At 51.2% G+C, this 21,597-nt stretch overlaps 1 protein-coding gene across 1 annotated transcript; it reads right to left on the bottom strand.

The window, feature by feature from the left end:
• Positions 1-4,098: 4,098 nt before the first annotated feature.
• Positions 4,099-21,020, bottom strand: ACP7 (acid phosphatase 7, tartrate resistant (putative)). The gene is made up of 13 exons (XM_027044856.2): positions 20,898-21,020; positions 19,859-20,140; positions 13,721-13,921; positions 13,232-13,414; positions 12,126-12,249; positions 11,850-11,912; positions 11,638-11,752; positions 11,439-11,546; positions 11,292-11,349; positions 11,146-11,213; positions 10,975-11,046; positions 7,872-8,009; positions 4,099-5,935 (listed from the first exon to the last, which is right to left on the bottom strand). The coding sequence occupies exons 2-13, from the start codon at positions 19,977-19,979 to the stop codon at positions 5,870-5,872; spliced, it is 1,317 nt and encodes a 438-aa protein (XP_026900657.1). The 5' UTR covers positions 19,980-20,140; positions 20,898-21,020; the 3' UTR covers positions 4,099-5,869.
• Positions 21,021-21,597: the final 577 nt, after the last annotated feature.

Below are 21,597 nucleotides of genomic sequence, written 5' to 3'. Positions count from 1 at the left end.
GTGTAATTTTAACAACAGGGGCTATGATTATTCGTGCCTGCGCTTCGCAGAGGAAATCCAAGCTTAGAGAAGTAACTTTATTTGCTCAAGTCACACAAGCTAATGGGGCAGAGCCAGGGCTCCTCCCCACCTTTGATTCCCAGCCAAGGCTCTCGCTACCTGCCCTCTGCTGCCTCCCGGCGGCCCGGAACACAGGCTGCCAAATTGTGCTCCAAGGATCCAATTCACGTTCCCACTAGCGTTCAGAGGGAACTTGCACTTTTAGGCTCTTGGAACTTAGTTGGGGATCTCGGTCAGAGATCAGACCCCCGGAACAAGCCCAGTGGTAGACCTCCTCCGAGGGCCTCCTCAGGATGGGCAATTAGACCCTCTTTCTTCAGGGCTCTGAGAGAAAAAATCAGCCTCCTCCAGAAGGCTTCCTGGAGGAGGTAGCCAGGAGGTGACCGCCCAATAGATCGAAACAGGTGAGGAGGACTTGGCCTCATAAAAATGGTAAATTTCAGTACATCAAGGGAAAAGATGAGTGGCGATACATAGATGGCAGACAAAGCTTTCTGTCCTTCATATGTAAAGAGCATTTTCAAATCAGTAAGAAAAATGAACATACAACATAAAAACAGGCAAAACACATGAACACAAATTTAAAATACAACGAATACGAAAAAAAATGGAATTGGCAAATCAAATGAATGAAATGGATATTAAACTCTTAAACAGATCCCTTTTTTGATCTCTCAGAAAAATTTTTATGTCATAATTAGTGCTGACGAGAATACCAGATAACAGCCACTCTCATACCCCACTTATAGGACTATGATCTTGGGGTAGGCTTTTGGTAATATCCATGAAGAGACTTAATAATGCTGTCAACCCTTTGATGCAATTCTTCTTCTTGGAATTGTTCTTAAAGGGAGAAAAAAAGACATAGACAAAGGAATATATGCGAATGTATAGGTGACGCTTGAATAACACAGATTTGAACTGCATCGGTCCACTAATAAGCATATTTTCAAAAAAATTTCTTAAGTTTATTTATTTATTTTGAGAGAGTGCATGCACACAAGCAGGGGAGGGGCAGAGAGAAGGAGAGACAGAATCCCAAGCAGGCTCTGCACCATCAACACAGAGCCAGATTCGGGGCTCCAACTCACAAACTGCGAGATCATGACCTGAGCCAAGATCAAGAGTCAGATGCTTAGACAACTGTACCACCCAGGTGCCCCACTAATAAGCAGATTTTTAAAAAATGTTTATTTATTTTTGAGAGAGAGTGAGAGGGGTGGGGGAAGGGGCAGAGAGAGAGGGAGTCACAGAATCCAAGGCAGGCTCCGGGCTCCGAGCTGTCAGCACAGAGCCCGACGCGGGCCTCGAACTCACGGACCGTGAGATCACGACCTGAGCCGGAGTCGGCCGCTTAACTGACTGAGCCACCCACATGCCCCTACTCACCGTCGTTTTTTTAATTACTAATGTATCATACCATACTTCACAATCTCCCTATTATTGCATATTCGTGTTGCTTCCAATTTTTCCCAGACTCTCTAAACACTTTCCCTGTATGACCTTATCTAATCCTCACCACTTCTCTATGAGGTGGGATCTTTAGCCCCATTTAACAGATGAGGAAACTGAGGCAGGGGAGGAGAGCGGGGGGTGGAACAAAGTCCCACCACTTGTAAGCAGCTCCGCTGGAATTTCCCCCAGGAAGTCTGACTTCAAAGCTGATGCTCTTCAAGACTGTTCAAATTCATTCAATAAACACATTCGTCGAACGCCATCCGTGTGCCAAGCCTGCTGGATAATTACAACCACCGACATTTACTGAAGATTTTCTATTCTAGCAGGCCCTGTGCTAAGCACTTTACATGCACCACCTCATTTAATCCCTACAGCCACCCTATGCACTTTTGTTATTCCCATTCTCCAAATGGGCAAACAGGAACAGAGAAGTTAAGTAACTTCTCCAAAGCCACACAGGCAGCCTGGCTTCAGGGTCTAGGCTTCCAACCATTTCTCTTCTTTTTCAGAGAATAAATGCTTGGGAGAGAAATAATAAACACGTGAACCAATGGATAATACAAAACAAGGTGACAAGGGGAGCTCGAAACGTGTCACAGAATACAAGATTGCCGCCATAAAAAGAGTGCAGAAGACACAGGACCCAGCGATCCCACGCGTGGGTATTTACTCCAGAGAAATGAATCCGTATATTCCCGCAATGACCCGTACAGGAAGGTTCATGGTGCTTGTTTTGGGGGTTTCGGGGGTTTTTGTTTTATTTTTTTCCACAGCGCTTGTTTTCACATCGGCGGAAACTGGAAACAACCCAAAACGTCCACCAACTAGCAAACAGATAAACGGGTTGCCATATATCCATTCCAGGACGCTACTCGGCATAAAAAGGAAGGAATTGTTGATAAGCATGGCCTCATGGACGAATTGCGAATGTGTTAGGCTGAGTGAAAGAAGCCAGTCTCTTACAGTTCTGTTCCTAGCTTTCTGGAAAAGGTAAATCGAATCTTTGGTGACAGAGGGCAGATCGGCTGTTGCCTGAAGCTGGGGGACAACAGGAAGGATTCGCGGCCAAGGGACAGGAGGGAAACTTTGGGGTGGTGGAAATGTTCCGGGTCTTGATTACAGTGGCGGTTTCATGGGAATGCACATGGGCCAAAACTCCTCAAATTGTACACTTTATTTTTCAAATGTATGCATTTATTTATGTATGTTTAAAGTTTATTTTTGAGACAGAGAGAGAAGGGAGGGGCAGAGAGAGAGAGAGAGAGAGAGAGAGGGAGACACAGAATCCAAAGGAGGCTCCAGGCTCTGAGCCAGCAGCACAGAGCCCGACGCGGGGCTCGAACCCACGAACCACGAGATCATGACCTGAGCTGAAGTCGGAGCTCAACCGACTGAGTCTATCCCAATGCTTTAATTCCAGGGTATTTTCTCCGCAGTGCTGATCGCCATCCGGAATGCTCGCATGATAGTATTTTTGTTCATGGTTTCTTCTCTATCTCTCCCAGTAGAATTTAAGCCTCACAAGGGCCAAAACCGCCGCCCCTCCTGGGAACACTCACCCCAGCTCGCTGGACACACATCTGTGGAGCCTCCAAAATCCTCGCTCTGCTTCGCCCTCCCAGAAGCTGTAGGGGCTTCCGTCCTGCAACCTGTCACTTGCTGGGCACGTCACACACGACAGGTGTTGCAATCGGCCAGACGTGCCTGTCTCCTGCGCACCCGGCAGTGGGAACCCCGAGGGCCAGGCCTTCATCTGATTCACCTAAATTACCATTGTTCCTCCTATTTATTACCTGCTCCTTCAGCGCCGCATTAAGCATTTTGTCTGCACATCTCCTGCCTTCTCTCACTCACTCAAGCAGTATTTATTGAGGAACTGCTTTGTTTCGGGTACTGGCACTCCAGGGGTAAACAGAACTGGCAGAAACCCCCGTGCCCCAGGAGCTCAGTTTCCGATGGAGGAGATAAAGAATAAATCATGAAAGATGTATCTCCATAGCGGGTCCCAAAGCAAACGTGATCTGAAGGCAAATAAAGCAGGGAAAGGTGATGGGAGGTAGGGGGTGGGATGCCGTGTGGGGTTTTTTTTTTAAGTTTTTAATTTATTTACTTATTTTGAGAGACAGAGAGAGAGAGAGAGAGAACAAGCAGAAAAGGGGCGGAGAGAAGGAGAGACAACATCCCACGCAGGCTCCACACCGTCAGCGTCAGCGCTGGGCCGGATGCGGGGCTCGAACTCACAAACCGCGAGATCATGACCGGAGCCGAAGTGGGAGGCTCAACCGACTGAGCCACCCAGGAGCCCCGCTAGCTAATTAAATGCGGGACATGACAGAGGCGCCTGGGTGGCTCAGTCTGTTAAACATCTGACTCTTGGTCTCGGCTCAGGTCATGAGCTCACGGTTCGTGAGTTTGAGCCCCGCATCGGGATGGTGCAGAGCCTGCTTGAGACGCTCTCCTTCTCTCTGCCCTTCCCCCGCTTGTGCGCACTCTCTCTCTCTCTCTCTCTCTCTCTCTCTTGCTCTCACTTAAACAAAAAATGAAGGCCGTGAGAAAAAGAAGAGTCAAGGACAACACGACCCCAAGGCTTTCAGACTCATTTAATCCCAAGGCAACCCCATAATGTGTGATCCTCCTTTTGTGACAGATGATAAAACAGAGGTTCAGAGTGGGCTGGTGACCTCACACCCCACAGGAAGGGGCAGAGCTGAGATTCAAAAACCCAGTGCCGGGCCTTTGCTCTCTGTGGACCCCACCGCCCAGGCACGTTCACAGCCTCCCCCAGGCCTGGGATGGAACAGGCCAGGCCCACACGGGCACCAGCTCAGGGCAACGACTGCCCAGCGGGTGACTTCACGGGCTGGGTGCACCCCTCTGTGGCATTCCCTCATTGTTTGTCACCGGCGTTGGGTAACTGTGTTTCTCTGCTCACCCGTGAACTCCTACAGGGCCTGACGGGGGCGGATTCATTGCTGTCCCCGGCGTGTCCCTGGCATCGCCCCGCCGGAGCCTGGCATATGGTGGCCATCAGTAAGACAATAAATATTTATTAAGCACCTACCTTGTGCTGGCCTATGCCGGGGAGAGCCCTGGGCACCGCCCTCCCGGGATGGACAGTCCAGTGGGGGAGACAGACCCACCCCCCCAGAAAGTGTCACCCCGGGGATGGGCTGGTTTTAGAAAGCTGAGCCCGTGCATCTCATAGAGCGATTAAGACAAGGTGAGCCTGCAGAGCTGGGGACCCACGGGCTACCTCAGGGAAGCCCTGAGCCCTGGGGCTGGAGCCCAGCTCGGCCTCGGATTCCTGGAGTTGGAGGTCTGTCACCAGCTCAGAGCCCTCCTGTGGCTCCACTGCACATAGGATAGAGGACAAAGTCCTCTGATCTTTCCCTGTCACCCCTCTCTGCCCCTCTCTCCCCCTCACTCACTCTGCCCCAGCTGCCCCGGCCTCCACTTCCACTTCGACACCCCGGCAGGGCCAGCCACATTTCTGTCTCAGGGCCTTTGCACTGGCCGTTCCTCTGCCCAGAACACTCTGGTCCTGTGGCTACTCCCTCTGACTCCTTCAGATCAAATGTCACCCTCTCAGTGAGGTCTCCCTGATTGTCCTGGTGAAAATTGCAAGTGTCCCCCGTCATGGCCCTTCTCTGCTTTGGGGGTAGACGCCCAGTAAATAATGGTCAGGGGGAAAGACAGAGGGGGCGGAGAAGAGGAAGGGGAAAGGGGAAAAAAACAGGCAGGTCCGTGTAAACACCACTAGCTTGGAGGCTTACACAGACTAGGACTAACACTAGGAGTGTTAACACTTCTCCCCTCCAGGATAAACCAGTGCTGGGCTGGGAAACTGAGGCACAAAGCAACACCGGTTGGCACGCCTTGGGCCGGAAGGCCCGCCCAGGAGAGAGTCACCAGCGCCACCTGCCGGAGAGTGGTGTCATGACGGCCGTGCCCACCCTGCTGACTCCGGGCGGGTGATGGCGGGGGAGGCAGAGGAGACGGGCCAGGGGGCACCCCCAGCGGAAGTGCAGAGTCGCAGCGATGAGCCTCTTTATTCCAGAGGCCCTGTGGGCGCCCCGCCCCATCAGTGCTATGCAGGAGAGCAGGGCTGCCCAGCGCCCGCCTCACTCGGTTCCTGTACACCTGCCCTCTCGTTACAGCCAGAGGGCACCCCCACCTCTCCAGGAGGGGAGAGCGGCCCCAGCTCCCCGAGGGCTGTGTCCACCCCACATGGGGCCTCAGAAGGGCTGGGAGACAAGGCCCGCCCTGACTCTCCACCCGGGCCTGGGCAGCGTCCGGTCACACTAGCCAAGGCAGCAAGGCCCAGGGCTCCTGACCAGGGCTGCCCCTGGGCCTAGAGGTACATCATCCGGCCAAGCAGGGGTCTCACCACCCAGACGTCGTCCACAATCTTCCCGTCCTGCAAGGGACAAAAACAAAGGAGGTAATGACAGCTGGACGTTCAGACTCCAGGGCCAGGGACCTGGATTCAAATTCCAGCTCTACCTTTAATGGGCTGTGTGAGACCGGACAAATTGCTAGACCTCTCTGAACCTCAGTTTTCCTCATCTGAAAAGCGGGGATGATAGTAATAGCATGTACATCATAGATCTTGTAGGAATGAAATGAGATTATTTGTAGAGGGCTTTTTAAATTTATGTTTTATTTATGTTTTATTTTTATTTTTATTATTTTTTACTTACTTTTATTATTTTTTATTTTTATTTATTTCTTACTTATTTTTATTATTTATTACTTATTTTTATTTTTAGTTACTTTTATTAGTTTTTATTTTTATTTATTTTATTTTTACTTACTTTTATTATTTTTTATTTTTATTTTACATTTTACTTATTTTTATTATTTATTTTTATTTATTTTTAGTTTTTACTTTTATCATTTTTATTTGTATTTATTTTTTGGCGCCAATTTTTATTTTTTATATTTTTAAAAGTTTATGTATTTTGAGGGAGAGTGCATGTGTGCACATGTAGGGGAGGGGCGGGGAGGGGGTGGAGAGAGAATCCTAAGCAGGATCCACTCTGCCCGTGCGGAGCTGGACCTGAGGCTCAGACCCATGAACTGCGAGATCATGACCCGAGCTGAAACCCAGAGGCCAATGCCCAACCGACTGAGCCGCCCAGGCACCCCGAAGGACGTTTCGGAAGGGGGTCCAGAGCGTGGCAAGGATTGCATAAGTGTAGGATATTATTATAAGCACAAACCCCAGAGTCAGACAAACCTCACTTACATCCCAGTGCAACAGCTCTCTCTCCATGACTGTAAGCACATTATCCAACTCTGAGCCTTAACTTCCATATTCTACACACTGGGAGAACCGAATGGGATAACACATAAGCCTACCCCCGGAGCACGTGGGGCTCAATAAATGGAAGTTATTTATAATAAAAAGAACATAGTTGAGGGAGGGGGGAGGGGGAGAAGAAGAAGAAGAAGAAAAGAGTATGGTCTTTAGGGTCATATCTCAGCTCTGTCACCCTCCAGCTGTGTGACCCTTGGAAAATTATTTCCTGTCTCTAAGCCTCAGTTATCTCATCTGTAAAATGGAAAGAAAACCCACCCCATGCGATGGCTCTCATGATTCAAATCCTACGAGATGGAAAGCATCTAGCACAGCATCGGATACACAACAGGTGCTCCATAAATCATCATAATTATTATTTTAAAATTACAGTGGCACAAGTAAATAATGGTGAACCGTGATTATTCGGGTGCATCTAACCTTAAGGCGTCTCAACCACCCACATGTCATATTGGTTTCCCACCTCTTTCAGTCCCTGCTTCATGTTGGTAAACGCCTCTGGAATTTACCATGTTTGGGAAACTGTTCTCAGCACCTCTCTATCATAAGTCATTCAACTATTATCATCCCCTTTAACAGATGGGAAAATTGTGGCTCAAAGAGTTGAAATAAGTTGCTCGAGGTCATTCAGCTGGTAAGTAGCAGAGGCAGGATTTGAACCCAGGATTTCCAGCTCTGGAGTCCGGGTGTTTTTGTTTTTTGTTTTGTTTTGGTTTTGGTTTTTTTAATTTTTTAATGTTCATTTTTTTTTGAGAGAGAGAGAGAGAGAGAGAGAGAAACAGAGGGTGTGCAAGGCAGGAGCAGAGAGAGGGGAGACACAGAACTCGAAGCAGGCTCCAGGCTCTGAGCTGTCAGCACAGAGACCGATGTGGGCTCGAACTCACAAAGCGGGAGATCATGACCTGAGAGTAAGTGGGCAGCTTAACCGACTGAGCCACCCAGGCGCCCCTGAAGTCCCTGTTTTTAACCACTTGACTCCAGAACACGCCAGGCCCGGTTACTCAGGGAGGTGATTGGACCACTGCTCACTGACCTGGTCATCGGACACCTGCTGGATGTGGATGTGGCTTCCATTGAGGATGTGCAGCCGCGTGTACCCGTACTCTTTCACGCGCAAGGCGCTCCAGGGCCGCGGGAAGAGGGAGAAGGGGGTCAGCCGCTCCTCACAGCCCTGCCAGACAGAATCATTCAGACCCAGGGCTGGGGAGGGTGGAGGACCCGCAAGGAGCAGAAACAACCTCCCGGGCCAGGACCCTCCTGCCCCCAAGGAGGGCAAAATCCGTTAAGACTTGACCTCACTGATGCTCAGCATTGAGGGTTTTGACCCAGCCAGGCTTCCTGTGCCCTGGGTCTCTGACTTCTAGAAAAGTGCATGGCTGGAAAAGACTGCCCACTGCAGCATTTTCTGTAAAAGCCCTGAGCTGGAAGTCACCCAAATGCCCATCAGTGGGGGTCCGTTAAATAAATTATAGCATAGCCATCACAAAGCAGGGCTCTACAGAAAGGTGGCCAAGATGTATAATAAAAGGGAAAACGCAAAATAGATAAAAACCGGTGGGTCTCAACACTGGCTGCACAACAGACTCCCCAAGAGAGCTTTTTAAATCACCAGTGCCTGGCGGAGAGGGTGTGCTCATCCTCTACAAGCAGCAGAACACCAGGCGACATGAGCAGAGACCATGAGGGACCGCCATCATTGTAATAACTAATGGAAGCAGCCATCACTATAATAACAAATGGAAGCAACCATCACTATAATAACTAATGGAAGCAGCCATCACTATAATAACAAATGGAAGCAGCCATCACTATAATAACGGATGGAAGCAGCCATCACTATAATAACAAATGGAAGCAGCCATCACTATAATAACAAATGGAAGCAGCCATCACTATAATAACGGATGGAAGCAGCCATCACTATAATAACAAATGGAAGCAGCCATCACTATAATAACGGATGGAAGCAGCCATCACTATAATAACGGATGGAAGCAGCCATCACTATAATAACGGATGGAAGCAGCCATCACTATAATAACGGATGGAAGCAGCCATCACTATAATAACGGATGGAAGCAGCCATCACTATAATAACGGATGGAAGCAGCCATCACTATAATAACAAATGGAAGCAGCCATCACTATAATAATGGATGGAAGCAGCCATCACTGTAATAACAGATGGAAGCAAGAATCATCAGTAGATCGTGAAACTAATGGTGAAAGTTTGAGGAATAGCCAGATATTGGCAGAGTCCCAAATGAATCTCTCCAGGAGTAATAATATATATTAGTAATAATTATATATAATAAGATAAAATTATAAAACATTAATAATAGAATAATAACTACAACAAATAAAATAACGAATAGATTACAACAAAGGCAGCTAAATGTTCACACTTGGGAAATGTTGGTAAAGGGGATATGGAAAGTCTTTGTATTTTTGCAACTGTTCTGGAAGTCTGAAGGAATGTCAAAATTTAAAATCAAAGAAAAAAACCAATCTGTGCTGATTAAAGTTCAGAACAGCGATCACGTAGGAGGAGGAGTCTTCTGGTGCTGACCACAGTCTATTTCCTGCTCCAGGTGGTGGCCAACACTGGGCCAATGTCAGGGCCCCTTTCTCGAAGATTCTCGTGTTTGTTGTGGAGTGGGGCCCAGACATGGGAGTTTTAAAACTTCCCCATGGTATGCGCACCAAAGCCGAGAACCCCTAGGGTATGAAGCATGATCCAAGTTGTTTTTTAAGAGTGGGCAATACAGTAGCACATCTCTATCAAGACAATGACTCCGTTGTACATGCAGAGAACATTCTAAAATGCCATCCAAGAGCCAGAACAACAGAGTAGGACTACGAAGGAGTGTGGAGGGCTGGTGTTCACCTCCTGCCCCCTGAACTGTTTGAATTTTTGTCACAAGTGGTTCTTACTTTGATCGTCCTGATTTGTAAGAACCGGCTTAAAAAACAAGCCTTCTCGCCTTGCAGAAATGAGTGATTGCAAGGCAGAGGGCGGGGGGCAGGAAAACACAAGATGATCCTGGAGCACCTTGGAGCGCCAAAAAATAAGGAAGTGCTCACCAAATGACAGGGGCACGTGGGAGAAAAACACAGGACCTGACCGGAAGCCTTCCCAGTGGCCAGAACAGGAGCAGTAAGGTAATAGCGGTCGTATAAGATTATCGCCCACAGGATAGAATCATTACCCGTGAGTCCAGACTGGTATAAATCAATAACTAACTACATAAATGGAACAGAAGGGACAACTTTTCCTCATGGGAGGCTTCTAATTAATAAATCTAGGAGGAATGCGGGAAATAGAAGCTCCCCATTAGAACACCACAGTAATAATTCTTGCTGGCAAGACCCGCCAAGGGATTCAACACTCAGTGGGTGAAAGCTTGAGGACAGACGGGATATTTGCATGGCGGCAAAGTATCTCCCTGAAGACACTTATTAATTAGAAAGGGAGCCATAATACATTCACGGTGGAGGAACCCGGCAGACACCTCCTTCACCAGGTGACGCAGGGAAACACCTCCAGGAATGAGACACACAGACGGCACGTCACCCCCGGTCACACCATCACTTCTGGGTGACGTCCGGACACTGTCTTGCCCCGAATGCATAATCCGAGGCTCAGCGTCAGACATGCCCAGACCCAAGGGCCATTCTGCCAGACAACTGGCCGGGAGTCTTCCAAAATGTGAAGGATGAACGACAACGAAAGACGGAGGAACCGTCACCGATGGGACAAGACTCAGGAGACACAAGATACTGGACACAGTGTGGGATCCCGGAACAGGGGGCAGTCGTTAGTGAGAAGTTCGGGGAAATGGGACTAGTCTGGAGTTCAGGTGCGATGAGGATAATAATAAACCCGGTGCCTCTGGATCATCCGGTGACCAGGGCAACCCCTGCCACTTACTGAACCCACTACTGAACGAGCATCTGATTGCCTGTGCCTCTGTTTCCCCATCTGTACAATGGGCATGCTACTAGGGGCACCTATGCTCTCGGGTTGAGAGTTGGTGACCGTGACTATACAAAGCACATGGCACTGAGGCCAGTACAAGAGGCGATGAAAGTCAAGAGGCAAGAAGCCGAAGGCGCCCCCTTCCCGCCCTGCTCACAGCAGATCCAGTGATGATGTGGACGGGGCCTCGGGGGTTGGTATACGGCATGTCTCGGCTGCCATTAAACACCTGGAGGAGGGAGCGAGGAGGAGGGGCATGTCACAACAGGGGCGTCCAGGGGTCCACCGACACCAGCCACACGGGCCCTTGGCCCTCCCTGAGCCTCACCTGGTAGTCGTAAATGGGCCACAGCCGTTCGTACGAGTGCTCATGAGCCCACAGCTGCAGGTCGACCCCTGAGACAGAAAAAGTGGGGGTCAAGCCCCTTGACCCTGGAGAGATCAGGGGGCGGGGAACTCCCCCGGGTCACTCACCATGTTTGTAGAAAAGGTCCTCCAACCCATACAACTTGCCAAGGAGGCCTTTGCGAACCTGGGCAGGGCGACAGAGGAGGTGAGTGGTGAATCGGGTCGGCCCCCACGTGGCGCTCGGCACCCCGCCCCCGGGGAGGGGGTCCCCACCTTGCTTTCGTGCCATGTACAGTCGTCCAAGTCTGCATTGGAACAGTACATGGGCCGGTGGCCCATGGTGATGATCCACGGCCGGGCCGCCCGGTTCTTATTGGCTTTCTGGAGAGAAGAGCCCAGAGTGAGAGGCAGGGAGAGGGGAGGGGGAGGGCAGGCTGGTCAGGGGATGAGAGGGGACCTCCAGCCAAGTTACCTGGAGGTCGCTCTCCAGCCAGTGGAACTGTCTCTCTACGAGGTGGCGGCCATAATTGAGGAAGAAATACACTTCGGTGGAGAAGGAGATGATGTGCGCGGGGCCCAGATCCCAGCTGGAGGGGTCAAAGGGCATGGGTCGAAGGCGGGGTCTCCTCTGCATCTCCCGCCCTTCGGGGGAGGGAAGCCAGTCCCCCAGGTCCCCCAGATTACCTGTACCACAGGCCTTGGTTGTTCCCCGGCATGCTGAAGCGAGCCTTGTAGTGAGAGAAGTTGCTGGATAAAAGGAAATAAAGGGGTGGGAAGAGACTCTGGGTTCTCCGGTCCCACCCCCACCTCCCCACTTCCAGGCTGGGTCTGGCTCCCAGCCTAGCCCTTGTCTCCACTAATCAGCAGCTGCAGCACGAGGGACTAAGGTGAGACACTAAGAAGGACACATCCGTTTTCACCGCTCAGGCCCCCGCCCACCCTGAAGCCCTCGGCCCTCACTAGCGCTCTTCATGATTCCCAGGGCAGGTCATGTAGGGCAGACTGGCGGCCACAGGTTCGATGAGCCGCATGAACTTGTCGCCGACGCGAGCGTTGTCCTGATCCATGTTGTAGGCAAAGTCTCCTGAGGGGCGGGCGGGGAGAGAGTGAGGACCCAGGCCCGGCTCTCCTTCTGCCAGGACTGAGACAGCTGCTCAGTCGGCTGTAACTCTGGCTCGGAGCCATCCTGGTTCGCCGATCCCTACCTCACACCCACCCACATGTGCCCTTGGGGCTGTTTCCCGAACCTCTGGTCTGAGCCCCCGCCGCAGGACCGTAACTCTGGCTCGGAGCCATCCTGGTTCTCTGATCCCTACCTCACACCCACCCACATGTGCCCTTGGGGCTGTTTCCCGAACCTCTGGTCTGAGCCCCCGCCGCAGGACCGTGCTGGTCTCCTGTGCTCTGATTACACCGGCCCACATCTTTGCCCGCCCTCTTGTCCCCTCCCAGGACAACGATGTTAAGAGCGACACAGTCTGATACTGGTTTCGTCCCAGGCACAGTTCCAAATGCTTCACATTCTTGATCACCTGAATCTTCAATACACCCTCTGAGGTGGATATTATTATGACCTCACTTCGAACGGGGAAACTGAGGCCCAGGGGGGCCGTGCAAGGTCACAAGGCTGGCTAGTAAAGACCCAGGAATCAAGCCCCGAGAGTCTGATTCCAGAGTCTGCGGCCTTGAACCTTATCAGCCCCAATCTCCATCTCCCATCTGTTTCCCTGTCCCTTGAAGCCACAGCAGCAATGATAATGACAATGAACATGTAGCACTTACAGCATGCTGGGCAGTGTCAACTATTTAGTCATGACGACAGTCCCGTGAATTCTGACCCAGTCTCAGCTGTCACAGGGGAATAACGCAGAGGACAAAAGCAACGCTCTACGTGTTGGGAGCTGGGATTCTCACCCGGGCGTTCTGGTTAACCATAGACACCATCACCAAGGTCAGGCGCATCCCCGGTCCCTTCAGAACCCCCTGGCCCCGGCCAGGTCCCCTCAACAGTCCTCCCACCCACGCCCCACCCCACACCTCTGGGCGCACCCTTGCCGATGCCTCACCCACATGGAGAACAGCATCGTACATGCCCTGCTGGGTGTCCCTGCGCAGCCGGGGTAAGGCCTTCGGGTTGTCAGCCCCCAGGTCCCCAAACACAGCCAGGCGGGGACTCCAGTGGGGACTGTTCTTCAGGGCCCTGAAGCGGAACCGACGGCTCCAGCCCCGAGAACTGCCACAGCGGTAAACTGAGGGAAAGGGAAAGGTCGTGGTCAGCGAGGGGCACCCCCGGCCGTCTCCTCCACCACCATCCACCTTCAGCTGGTGGGGGGAGGCAGTGGGGGATCGAAGGGTTCTGACCCGTGCCCTCTGGTCCACCAGGCCCCGGACCCCAGCGCCTTCCATTTTCATCTTCAAAGTCTCCTACGATGGGGTCCGGGTAAACAGAGCACTTGCCAGCCCAGCCCGAGCCCCCTGCTGGTGGTAGTAGCTTCTAGTCTACACCGCACTCCTCTTCCTGCTCCCCTCAACACTTGGGTCCGGGGCCCCCTCACCGTACTGGACCCCCGGCAGCAGCCCCCGCAGCGTGACTCGGTGTATATAGAACTTCCGCCGGAGCACGCCCCCATCCACGAAGGGGCTGAAGGTGCCCTGGGCCCGGAGGGACAGGGGCCCCGTCAACTGTAGGCCGAACTGCACTTCAGAGTGGGTGGGGACCCATGTGGTCCAGGTTACCGTCATGGAGCCTGGCTCACCTGGGGAGAAAGGAACAGAGTGAGGCTGGGCGGTGAGGCCTGGGGGGGGGGGGGTGCTGAGAGGGGGGGAAGGGAAGGATGCACCGAGAGCGAGGGCCAATAACTAAGAGCTCCTGAACACCGAGGAGTCAATGGACACAGTTCCGGAGCTCCCCAAGTTCAATCCCGGCTCTGCCGTTTCTAAGCTGTGCTTCCCTGAGCAAGTCGCTTCACCTCTCTGAGCCCCAGTTTCCTCATCTGTAAGGTAGAATGACAATAATATCTACTCTACAGGGTTTTGATGAGGCTTAGGTGAGTAAATACAAATAAAGCGCCTGCAACAGTGCAGCTGGGATTACATTATTAATATCATTATTCACTCTGTGCAGACCTTGTGCCACTTTACATGCATGATTTAAAAAGAATTTTTTTTTTAATTTATTTGAGAGAGAGAGTGAGACAGCGCGAGCTGGGGAGGGGCAGAGAGAGAGAGAGAATCCCAAGTAGGCTCCCCAATGTCACCAGGCACCCCCATACCTGATATTATTTGGGGGTTATAAATTTAGATGTCTAGAAGCCTGCTGGGTAATATAAATGGAGACAAGGGCCAGCTGGAAGGAATAAGGCAGCAAGGAGTTATGGTGTGTGTGGCCAACTGTAGACCCTGCCCTATCTCAAAGGGGCGGCCATCGCTGGCTCTGGTGACAGCCACCATGTGGGCCCAGTGCCACGAAATCTGTCAACTTCTAGACTAAGTCTCTATGTGGTGGTTTTCCATGCTTTAGCGCGGAGCGGGATGCGGGGCTCAATCCCACGAACCGTGAGATCACGGCCTGTGCCGAAATCAAGAGCTGGCCCCTTAACGAGCTGAACCATCCAGGCACCCCAGAGATCCAAACTTTTAAGTGACAGTTCAAAATTCTTAAATGTCGGGGCACCTGGGTGGCTCAGTTAAGCGTCCGCCTTCGGCTCAGGTCATGATCTCGCGGTTGGTGAGTTCAAGCCCCGCGCCCGGTTCTGTGCTGACAGCTCGGAGCCTGGAGCCTGCTTGGGATTCTGTGTCTCCCTCTCTCTCTCTGCCCCTCCCTTATTTGTGCCTATAGTCAGCTACTCTTCATGTAAGAGGATATACACAAGTTATCTACTCGTTTCTACCAAAGAAATACAGGAAGGATACAGCAGAAAGGAAATAGATGGGTTACTTACATGGGGTGGATGGGGTAGAAAAGGGGGGGACAGGAACGGAGCAGGAAAGACCTGGGGAGAAAACACTACCTTTTTTGTGTAATTCTGACTCTTAGAATTATAGTCCCGCTTCCAATTTCCTTCACGCACTCCCCAAATAAACTAACAATTAAAACCACCCAGGATGTGGGGAGAAGCCAGTATGGAATATAAATACTGACCAATGGAGGTAACTATATTTAAAAAGTGAACAGGGGTGGGGCGCCTGGGTGGCTCAGTCAGTCAAGTGCCTGACTTTTGATTTCAGTTCAGGTCATGATCTCCAGGTTTGTGGGTTCGGGCGCCCCATTGGGCTCTGTGCTGACAGCTGGGAGCCTGGAGCTGCTTCAGATTCTGGGTCTCCCTCTCTCTCTGCCCCTCCCCCACTCACGCTGTCTCAAAAATAAACATGAAAAAAATTTTTTTAAGTGAATAAAGTAGCCACACCGAAGGGGTGGGTAACCACGGGAACTAGGTCTCGACTGGACACTGAGAGACTATAGAGAAAAGGTACAAACCTCCAGTTATAAAATAAATAAGTCACCGAGATGAAAACAGTACAGCACAGGGAATATAGTCAATTATATCGTAATAACATTGTATGGTGACAGATGGCGACTACACTTACCGTGGTGAACACTGAGTAGTGTATAGAATTGTCCAATCACTATGCTTTACACTTGCAACTAATATAACATTGGATGTCAACTTATACTTCAGTAATAAAAAAATGTTTTTAAAAAGACGACAGAGGGGCGCCTGGATGGCTTAGTCGGTCACGCGTCCGACTCTTGGTTTCGGCTCAGGTCATGATCTCGAGGTTTCATGGGTTCCAGCCCCAAAGCGGGCTCCGTGCCCACAGAGCAGAGCCTGCTTGGGATTCTCCATCTCCCTCTCTCTCTGCCCCTCTCTGATCCACGTTATCTCTGTCTCTCTCAAAATAAAATAAACCTTAAAAAAAAAAAAACCCAAAACCTCTCTCCTTTCAGAAAAATAAAAAATAAAAGGACTACAGAGGAAAAGGACCACACACACGTTGTCACCTACTAAATGTTCTCCGGAACCGCTTTATGCCCATACTCGCGTTGAGCAAATAAGTAAGCATGTTGTAGAAGTGGAAGGTAGGTTTCTCAATGCTGGCGAGAGAAATTACAAACAAGGAAAGAAAATGGCCAAAATAAATCCTTGATTTAGAATCAGAGGTATCAGGGGCTCCTGGGTGGCTCAGTCGGTTAAGCGGCCGACTTCGGCTCAGGTCATGATCTCGCGGTTTGCGAGTTTGAGCCCCGCGTCGGGCTCTGTGCTGACAGCTCAGAGCCTGGAGCCTGTTTCAGATTCTGTGTCTCCCTCTCTCTGACCCTCCCCAGTTCATGCTCTGTCTCTCTCTGTCTCAAAAATAAATAAATGTTAAAAAAAAAATAGAATCAGAGGTATCAGCATGATCTCATGGTATGTAGTGTATACACACAGATAGACTCGAAAATAGAGATGTGTGCATGCGCATGTAACACACACACATGCTGCCTAGCTCTGTGAAAGGGCCTGGAAGCAATGATACCTCGGTAGCCGCGAGCACACCGAGTGCTCAGATCTTAGTTTCTAAATACCCATTCTCCAGTGAAAGAAACTGGGGCTCCTTGGATAAGCGGTTGATTCCAAAGATGGGGCAGGAAATATACAAGATAAGCCTGGAATAACCTATGATCCCAGAAAAAGTGGAAGTGCTCCAAAAATGATGGGGGTTTGTTGAAAGAACACAGAAGCCAATCTGAAAGAAATCCAGAAGACCAAATCCGGGACAGTTTGAGCCACAAAGTAAATAACAATAGTACTGTATATTTAACCGATGGAACAGTGGGTATCTGTAAGTCTATACTGACATAAAAGAATGAATGGATGGATGGATGGATGGATGGACGGACGAAGGGGGGAAGGAACAGTTTTCCCTACAGAAAAGTTTCCGTTAGATGGAGACAGGGAATTAGAAAGTTACAAAGTCACAATTAGACAAACACCACCTAACAATTGTTGCAGGCAAGATCCACTGACAGCTGCCAAAGTTGGCTGGAGGAAGTTTCAAGAGAAACATTCATTTGCATGGTCTCAAGGAATCTCCCCCAAGAGACTCATTAACCACAAAGGGAAGAATAAAAATCCTGCCCTGGAGAAACCCAGCACGCACCCCTGTAACCAGGCGGTGAAGGATAACAGCCTCAGTAACAGCCATAAACTGTGTCAGCATCATGAACTCTCTGATAACAGGCACCGGGCAAGACACAACATCGCAGCGGTGATAGTCTTGCCAGAAAAACACATAACTTCACCCTAATCTTGAGAAAATACCTGACCAGCCCCAAATGAGGGCTACCCTACAAAATAACTGCTCAGTGCTAAATAATGTCGAGAGCACGAAAGACAAGGAAAGACTTTGCAACTGGCAGATTGGAGATGACTAAGGAGAACAACTAAATGCTGAATGACAAAATAACCGAGTGGAAAAAGTACTGACATACGAACAGGGTCTCTAGTTCAGTTAGTAGTATTGTACCGATGTTAACCTCCACGAGCCTCAGTTTATGCTCCTGTAAAATGGGAGTACCAATAGTACCTACAGCATAAGATCCAATTTGAGGTGAAGTGAGTTATCTATCTGAGGGACTTAGTAAGAGTGTATTTGCTCTTGTTACTGTGCAGGCCAAACAAGGGACAGCTGTCATCCCACTGGATTTCCACAGCAGCACCATGAGATGGGTTTTATCATTGCTCCATTTTACAGAGGCTTCCAGGCAAAGTGCCTTGTCCTGGGTCAGTTGGTCAACAAACGCCAAAGCAGTGTGTTTGTGAGTTTCAGGTTCTACATTGCAACTAACCTTTAGGGCACGCTCTTCCTCAAGTGTCAAGGACATTAAAAAAACAAACAAACAGGGGCGCCTGGGTGGCTCAGTCGGTTAAGCATCCGACTTCAGCTGAGGTCACGATCTCACGGTCCATGAGTTCGAGCCCCGAGTCCGGCTCTGGGCTGATGGCTCAGAGCCTGGAGCCTGCTTCTGATTCTGTGTCTCTTTCTCTCTCTGCCCCTCCCCCGTTCATGCTCTGTCTCTCTCTGTCTCAAAAATAAATAAACGTTAAAAAAAATTTTTTTTTAAACAAACAAAAAACCAACAAGGAAAGACTCAGGAGCTGTTACAGAGAGGAGATTAGAGACATAGAGTCAGAAGCATTGTGGAGTCGTGGGTTGGATCCTGGATTAGAATGAAGACATTAGTGGAAAGATGGGTGAAGTCCATAGTTCAGTTAGTGATATGATGCCAATGTTAATTTCTTAGCCTTGACAACGATACCATGGGTACATAAGACATTGACATTTGGGGAAGCTGGGTGAAGGGGGTACAGGAACTCTGCACTCTCTCTGCAACTCTTCCATAAGTCTAAAATTATTTCAAAATAAAAAGCTAAAATTATTTGAAAGACAGGGCTGTGTGCTGAAATTTGGTGCAGTATCGAAAAGCTATAGGCACAATAATTTGAAACTCCTTTTAAAAGCCTGCTCCCCGGGGGCGCCTGGGTGGCTCAGTCAGTTGGGGGTCTGACTTCTGCATCGGTCATGATCTCACCTCTCGTAAGTTCAAGCCCCACAGAGGGCTCTGTGCTGCCAGCTCAGAGCCTGGAGCCTGCTTCAGATTCTGTGTCTCCTATTCTCTCTGCCCCTCCCCTGCTCATGCTCTGTCTCTCTCTCTCTCTCTCTCTCTCTCTCTTTCTCTCAAAAATAAAATAAAACATTAAAAAAATAATAATGAAAAAAGCCTCTTCCCTGTTTCAACCCAGTGCCCATGAGAAACCAAATTTTCTTCCTAGGTATCATCCAAAGCAACCTATTGCAACAGCAGCAGAAGCAGATGTGGGGAGAATCTGGCTGTCTCCTATGAAGCCAGACATTAAAGAGGCTTAGAAAGATGTAAACCAGTGCTGCTCTTCTCATGAAATTTCTTTTCTTTTGCATAGTAATATCTCATGAAAAATGCCATTTACCTAGTGCAGAGCAGATTTATTAGTGTTCACGTTAAATGACTTAAAATTTGTAAATGCCTCAGTTTTAGTTTCTAAGATGCAAATATTTGGCTATAACTCACATAAACCAAAGGTGTTTGAGGTTCTCAATAATTTTTAGCTGTGCCAAGGGGCCCTGAGACAAAAATGTGGGAGAAGCATGGATGCACGCAGGGCAAGCTCCGCTTTGCCCCTTCACAGGTAATATCTCATTTACTCCTCGCCATGAGGTCACACTAACATTTTCCCATTGTCCAGATGAGGACGCTGAGACCAGAGAGGTTAAGTCACTGGCCCATGGTCACACAGCAGGTAAGTACGATTAAACTACTTAAACTGGGATTAAAACCCAGGATGTTTGGGTACAGAGGCTCCAGGGTCCAAGGCCTTACTGCCACAGGGCACCATGGCCTCTGGATCAAGGATCAGGAGGCAGCTTTGTGGGGACACAATGGGCAGGGACAACAGCAGCCCCCTTTGGGGAATGCTTACCACCGGGTGGACACGGTAATCATTTCCCACACAGCCAGAGGAAACACTGCTTGGAACCCCCATTTAACAGAGGCAGACAACTGAGGCTCAGGAAGGGCAAGCCCAAGGTCCCACAACAATTGGCATGGGATTCCGGAGCCCCCAACCCACTGGGCCTCCGGGGGAAATGCCCAGGAAGTGCTCACAGAAACTTACCCGGGTAGGACAGGTGGACTTGCTCAGGGGGGGCCCTGGGAGCCTCTGGGGCCCCTCGCACTCCGAGGGAGAAAAACAGGAGCACACAGCAGCAGGACGAGCAGAGACAAAGGAGGCGCATGGTAAGGGGACGGTGAGGGACAGATGGGGGAGGGGAGGGGTCCACAGTAGCTCAGATTCCGGAACAGCGCGAAGGTCAGGAACACGCGAAGAGCCTGGGAGACAGAGTGGAGGGAGCGCAGGCAATGCCGGGGGGAGGGAGGCAGGATGGTTACCCGGATGCTGCAGGGAAAACAAGCGTATTGATCATTACCAAGCGCCCGATGTCCCGAGACTCGCTGTGTGCTAAGCACTTTGCATACATTAAGTCACGGGCGCCTCACAACATTCCTATGTGTGGTGGCTACTGTGATGATCCCCGTGTCACCGGGTGTCCCCTGTGTCACCCAGGAGGGAAATGAGCAACAGTGATTCAGTGCACAGCTGGGGATGTGACGGAGCCGGGACTGGAACCCAGGGGTCCCGGCCCCAGAGCTCCTGCCGTTAAGCGCAGCTCACTCTCGGTGACAGGCTTGGGAGTGGGGTGGGGGCTCGGGGTAGCAAGTTGCCCTTGGCAACCCCGTAACCAGCACTCCGCCTGCTCTCAGCAACCGCAGCTTTTTCACCTTTTTACCTCCACCCCTAGCATTGCACTCGGCTCTCAGACCTCGTCGCTCTCTATTTGGTCCTCCAGCCTTCCATTTTGGTGTTAGTGACCCCAACCCCCCACTCCAACCCCAGATCCCCCCGGAATTCCACCCTCCCGGAGGCGGCCCCAGCCTCTCTGCCCTCTTCCCAGCATCCCATCCTGCCTCGGCGACCCCAATCCGGCCCCCGGCGCTGCACTTGCATACCCACCCCCCTTCTCCCCAGCCCCTTCTGGCCGGCTCCCGTTCGCTCTCCAGCTCCCCTAGGACCTGCCGGGGCACAGCCGGGCCAGGACCGTCAGCCCGAACGCCGGGAGCTGGAGCGGGGGACGCCTTCCCGGTCCCCGGCTCACCCTCGGGGGCGCCAGCTGCCCGCACGCGCGTCTCTGACCACCCGTGCGGCGGCGGTATTTATGAGTTTGCAGGCATCGTGGCATCCTGCCGCCCACAGCTGTCCCAGCCCCGGAAGAGCCTGCCTTCTCGAGGTGACAGGCTCCCCAGGCAACCCGGGCCCCGGGCCACACAGGTCCGGCCGGTCCTGGGCGCCCCACCCCCCCACCCAGGGTGGGGCGTGGGATGGGGGGCCCCGGAAAGGTTTGGTACGCCGCAGCCAACACCTCCAGGTTGACCACCAGATGAGCGCCGAGACAGGTAAGGCTGAGCTGGGTCCCCCAGGCGCCCCACCCCGCGACTGCGGAGCCCCCAGGGCACGGACGCTGGCTCCCACCCCTGGAGCTGCCAGATCCCGCGGTACCCGCGTGTGCCAGCAGCGGGGGTCTGCGACCCAGGCGATTCGAGTCCCCCATCCCTTCCAGCCGGCTCGTCTTCCTCTAAAGCCCTTCCACCTTCCTCCTTCTCCAAGCTTAGCTCACGGATTCCCCCCCCCCAACCCCCACTCAACCCCGGGGCACACTGAAAACACAAAATCAAAATCCAAGAAAGACAGTGCCGCTTCTGGGCTGTGCGCCCTCGGCGGGTTGCTTAACCTCGCTGAGCCATGGCTTCTTCACGCGTAAAACGAAGGTATTAATAGTGCATATCCTATGGGCGGGT

Source organism: Acinonyx jubatus, chromosome E2 (genome assembly GCF_027475565.1).
Source record: "Acinonyx jubatus isolate Ajub_Pintada_27869175 chromosome E2, VMU_Ajub_asm_v1.0, whole genome shotgun sequence".
NCBI lineage: Eukaryota > Metazoa > Chordata > Mammalia > Carnivora > Felidae > Acinonyx > Acinonyx jubatus.
The sequence above is the reverse complement of the archived record's forward strand: the minus strand, read 5'-3'. Positions and strand labels throughout refer to the sequence as shown.